Source organism: Electrona antarctica, assembly GCF_951216825.1.
Source record: "Electrona antarctica genome assembly, chromosome: 17".
Classification (NCBI taxonomy): domain Eukaryota; kingdom Metazoa; phylum Chordata; class Actinopteri; order Myctophiformes; family Myctophidae; genus Electrona; species Electrona antarctica.
The window spans coordinates 6,606,162-6,612,023 of record NC_136798.1 but is presented as its reverse complement, the minus strand read 5'-3'; the positions used below and the strand labels follow the sequence as shown (position 1 = coordinate 6,612,023).

The 5,862-nt window shown below is 42.9% G+C and overlaps 1 protein-coding gene across 1 annotated transcript; it reads right to left on the bottom strand.

Moving 5' to 3' along the window:
* Positions 1–315: 315 nt before the first annotated feature.
* LOC306940882 (alpha-1-antitrypsin homolog) lies at positions 316–4,232 on the bottom strand. The gene is made up of 4 exons (XM_079526131.1): positions 3,584–4,232; positions 2,712–2,982; positions 1,467–1,614; positions 316–655 (listed from the first exon to the last, which is right to left on the bottom strand). The coding sequence occupies exons 1-4, from the start codon at positions 4,200–4,202 to the stop codon at positions 464–466; spliced, it is 1,230 nt and encodes a 409-aa protein (XP_079382257.1). The 5' UTR covers positions 4,203–4,232; the 3' UTR covers positions 316–463.
* Between the last annotated feature and the right edge of the window lie 1,630 nt (positions 4,233–5,862).

Here is a 5,862-nt window from a genome sequence, read left to right as displayed (position 1 = left end):
GGATCAAATTGGTTTACTAAATAGCTGAATAGACAGGGAGACTGTTAATGAACAAAAACACTGCATAGCAATGAATACTCTGAGAATATAGAGCTATTTAAGACACTTCACTTACTCCTTAAACAAAAACAAAACTATACCTCCAGATTATAACTAAAGGACAACTACTTTTTTAAACACAGAAAATGTGAAGGGTATACACGGTAAAATACAGAGTGTTAATTTAACTCTGGGAAAGATTTTGACAGGATGCAGATGACGGCATCTTCTTTCATTTTCTTTCACTTATTTTTTTTTATTGAAAAAGGATTTCAAGAAAACATACATACAAGGTTACAAACAAAAAGGTAAAACTAAAAAGACATGACAAGACAAAAAGGCTGCATTCTACTCAATTGTTTTTACTGTATTTGTTTTAGTTTTTGTCAATGGGTGTGAACGGCATCTTCTTGACTCATTCCTTCTACGCGGCAGTAGGGTTGCTGATCTTCCCCATGAAGAGGATGCTCCTGGTGGAGTGCTCCAGGATGAAGACCAGGAAGGGCCTGTCGAGTTTCATAATGTCTGGCATGCTCATGGGCATGATCTCAATAGTGGTGGCGGCAGCCGCCTCCGTTCCCGTCTCATCCACGCTCAGAACGGCCTTGTGGGACACCTGTAGAAGAACCAGGAAGGTGTGGTGAAATTAAGCAATAAGCCACGAGAGGTCTCAGGTTACCGGGTATTTTACAATGGCCGGCCCCCCAGCCATTGAAAAATACCCGGTAAGCTGGGGCCTCGAGTGGCTTATTGCTTTTCTAAAACAGTTACAAACATATAGCAATATTAACCTAAATACAACTATTAAATTCACAAAAGTAGCTACGCTTTGCGTCACCAGAGCGAGCCACATCACTTCCTTGTTTTGCTCGGCAAGTAGGCTATGTGACGGGAGAATAGCGCTTGATGTCTCTACGGGGCTGCCTGGAGCCACACATTCACAGTCATATGAGCCGGGCGGTGGTTAGACGCCCGCACGGCATGGGTTTGTAAGGTAATCAAGCGCTCCCTTCCCCAGTACAGCTACAGAGATGCGGAATCAGGTGAGAATGATATAAAGTGATTGAAGGTGTGGGTTATCGGTGAAATGTACACCGGTCACGTGACGGTAACCAGCCAATCAGAATCAAGTATTGGGACTAACCGTTTTAGAAAGCACTTTCGGACGCATGTTACTCTAGCATCTAAATCCTGATTTATTACTTTGTCGTACAAATGGAAATAGAATTGCCGATCTACAAGAAAGACTTCATCATAGGACGGATGATAAATTAAGCATAACTCTGCAAGTATATAATTCTGAAACTGTTCATGCCCATTTATATAGTTTCATATATTTCAACTTTTCACACCCATTATTTCCACATAGATCACAAGGCATTTTTCTCCTGTAAGAACCATATGATGCACATCGTCGGCTGTCCTACCTTGGAGACCTTGAGCCTTGGCTCCACAGAGATGCCGGAGAAGTCGGCGGTATCTCCGAAAGCATCGGTGATGCCCATCTCCTTCAATGTGGCCTCCAGGGAGGCGGAAGCTGAGATGGAAAACTTGGGCAGGAACAGATCCACCGAGCTGGAGCACACATGAAATTCAGTGTTATGCCGTTTGTAAGAAAATGAAAATACAGGCTCCAAATTCCGACAAGCACTCACCGAAAATAATACAGAAAATACGGGATTAGTTGGGGAAGGCTTGGGTTCAGTTTTGAGGGCAGTATTTAAAGATGAGAGGGTGGGGGCTGATTTGATGGTGGGTTCAGTTTGAGTTCCATAGAGAGGGTGATGGCAACTGAAAAAGCGCCGAGTCCCTCCATACATTATACACTACACATAAGGTTTATACATTTAACTGAACAAACTGGTGGCTGACTCAATCATGCATACACAATATAATCCATAATGTTAATTTAGTTGATAAATAGACCTAGATGGCACTGGTTCTCAAAAGCTGGGTCTGGGGACCCCCAGAGGAACTTGAGGGGGTTCCAGGGTCTCAAGCCAAAAAAAAGGAACAGTTTAAACACTTAAGGGACCACTTCACCATTATCACTAGGCACATTTGGTCATTTCAAACAAGATGTTAAACCTTTTATTTTATTAGTAGAATATCTATTTCAGAATGCTAATGAAAATTTGCTAGGAATCCGAATCCCCATTGATGATGTCATCGTGGTTTCAGACCTGTCCATAGACAAGAGTGAGTAGACAGAAATTGCATATGCTTTTTGGGGGCGAATTGAACCCCCTTCTACTAAGGAGGTGCCTGCCACAAACTCCTTTTTTTGTGGCCAAATACGTGTCAATTTTGGGTCCTAGAGTCTAGGACCTAGACATGCAAATGTTTGAGAACCACTGCTTCACACATGACCATTTGCATACTCTGTCCAAACCACACCAATGACTCACCATGCAACTCCTTGCAACATGCAACTACTTACAACCATTACCCCCAATGGCAGTTGCAAGGAGTTGCCTTGGTGTGGTTGACCTTTAAACTGTTTTGTTGCCAGGAGTTGAGACTAGTAGCATGGTGCGATTTGGGTTTAAGAGTTAAATTAAATTAACACTCAGGATTTTACAGTGTATATCAGGCTAATCGCCAACTGAACAAATTCAACAAAAACCTTTCCCAGAAACTCATACAATCGTTAAAAAAGCAAACCCTTTTACCTCCTGAAGAGGGAGTCGTGCCAGTGTTTGATTGTTTCCTTGTTGATGTTTGCCTCCACCTCCTGCATCTTGCCCTCGTCAGGCAGTACGACCATCATGGAGGTGTTGCTCTTGTAGGGCAACAGGATGACAGAGGTGTGGTTCGTCGGGTCCTGGTAGAAGTCGTAGCGGCCGGTCCTCTTCATCATGTCCACCTTGACTGTCAAGGTGTCGTCCACCTTGAAGTCTTCCTTATATGTCTGCGAGGCCTCAAATGGTTTATCCCACTTCCCTGTATGAGGCCACATTTAATGCTGGTGTTAATTCAACTCACGGAGTGTACAGATGTAGCCAAATGGACACTTGGGGGTCTATTTTATTACATTGGTACACTTTGTGCACTCTCTACAAATGGATAAATGAACACTGAGAATTGGTACTGTATGAGAGAGCAAATATTGACTATCATGGGTTTGTTTTTTTATTATTGCCATTAATTCTTTTGCTGTGTGGAGGGAAGATTAAATTATAGAGACTGTGAGTAATATAATTCGAATAGATTCCAGTATAATCCATAAACATCATATATCATCTATGTTTGCAGGGCATACGGATGTAATACCAGTGCATTGTTGCTGTCTCACGCACTGTATATCCTTTATAAAAAACAAAAACAAATTATGTTTACCAACAGACGTTCAATGCACCAGTCGACCACAGTTTAGTTTAGATGTTGTCTGAGAGCGGGGAGGATTTTCATGACATGCAGTTGCCAAGGTATATAAACTACACGCAGCAACTGCCACGCAGGCAATCAATCAAAGCTTGTTGTGTACGTCTCTGCATTAATGAGTTTGTTGCACACAAATGCTTGTGAATGATGCATCTCCTACCTCTGAAGAAGACATAGTTGATCAGCACCATGGCCGTGTCAGCGTCCAAAGAGGTCAGCAGGTCTGTGATCTTGTCGTGGGTCTTCTTAGCAATGAAACCGTTGATCTGGGCTAGGGCTCCAGCCGCATCGGCAAAGTCGACGAACATGGCCTCGCTGGCATAGAAGTGCTTGATGTCCGCAAGGAACTTCTCCGGGTTCTTGAAGCCTTGGCGCAGGGCCACGGCGTTGCCGATGTCCAGCTGCTGGGCGTCGTTCTGGTGAGCGAGCATGTGAATGAGGTGCTCGTAAGCCTCGTTCACCTGGGCCTGCGACATGGGGCGTAGATGCCCAGGGTTGTAGCCCAGGGTGCTGAACAGCTGGCTGTGGGTGTCACCTCTGGCTCCTGTGGCCAGCATCGCAAGGGCGGTTGTGATGCCCAGCGGGGAGTAGAAGATGTTCTCACCGGCGGCAGCCTTGGCGCGCAGGTTCTTGTAGAGGGCAAAGGCAAAGTCAGCGTTTGGGGGAGACAACTTGAGGCAGATTTCCTCCCCGCCGTGGGTGTGGGCCGCACCGGGGCCGTGGTGGAGGTGGTGAAACTGCTTCTCAGTGTGTCCCATGTGGTCTCCAGTGTGTGGCATGGCCAGAGCCACGGCCAACAGTGCCGCAAACGCACAAATAGAAAGGCCACGCATCTCTATCACCTGTGAAGATGTGAGGCGGAAGGAATCAAAGGATTGCATTGTATTATTTCTTAATCTATATTGGTTTTAAATATTCATCTATAACAGAGAGGCTTCAGTCTGTAAAGGAGTTTGCTAACCTGCCATAGGACTCACAGAACCACAATGAAATAAAGCCCTCAGGCCTTTTGGTTTTATCCTTTTAGAATTATTGTATAACTGTACCTCTTGCAAACTGTTAATAAAGTAATCAATCAATCACTCACTCACTCACTCAAGCCACTTGTGGAGTATGCTTCTGTTTTGTCAAACAAACAATGTCTATTAATTTTAGATTTATTTTCTCTGAGGTTGCCATTGTACTTTTTGATAAAAAACCCCCCACAAAAAACACAAGCTGCAGTAATGAGATACTTAAGTCAAATTATGAGAAGAAAATCTGGAGGACCTGAAATATCTTTACAAATCATTTTCCATAACACAGGATGAATGCTAAATAGATTAAATTAGCCAGCAGGGACAAGCAGTTTTATTGCATATAAACTGCTCTTTAACTTATAATTTGCTAACTGCACTCGACATAATCATACATTTACAACTACCACAAATCTACTCATAATGAATTCTTCTAAAGATCCAAATAGGAATGTTATCACATCAGTAGCTGAAAAAAAAGTTGCAACACACTTACCTTTAGTGTCTTCTTCACCGAAGACAGCTTGGCAGCGATTTGTACTGTTATATGGTCCTGGGTCAGCTGACCAGCCTGTCAATGATTTACTCTGCTCTGTACAATGCTCTTTGTGATGTAACATAATTCACTCAGATCTCAGGACTGAAGCCTGGCTTCTGAGTGGGGTTTGGTGTAAATATTTAGGCTCTTTAAAGCCTGCATGGTTTCTCCTGCCTTGCATCACTCCACATCAATAAATTATTGGAGCGAGCCATTGACTCATGGGAAAGGTACACAGAGGATTGACTAAACTCTGAAAATGTAAGGGTTCACTTGAACACTTTCAGAGTAAAGGATTTTAGTGTATACCCTACAGGTAATTAGATTATAGTAGACATTTTCCAGACTATTTTGTTGTCGGTCTGTCGGTCTGCAGGCATGTGTTCTGGCTGGGTAATCTCGGAAACCACTGTCGAAATCAGTGCCAAACTTCCACCCCACGTTTTTGTTGCCCTCCTCATGTCTGGCTTTCCCCCGTGACGTCTATGGACTTTTTAGGTTTGTCTTATTCATATCATCCATACCTAATATGACTGTGGAAAAGAACACAAACTACCTTGATGTTTTTGCTCAGATTTGTGTACATGTGAAAAATAGAAGGCTATAGCTACTGTGCACCCTCAGTTTGGCCTATTTTGTCAAATAAACAGCTATTTCTATTTATGATGTATTATTTTCATACTTTGTATAAAATATTGTATCATTGCTAACTCTCAAGTTCAATTAATTATTAAGGTGGACTTAAAATCGTTATTTTATTTGAAGGCCTTGCTGCTCCGGCAAGTGGCTTTGCCCTTCATGAAATTCCACGAAAACATGAAATTCCAAACTACATACTGCTATACTAGCCTACATGAAAGAACATAAAACTGTCATCTGCATGCA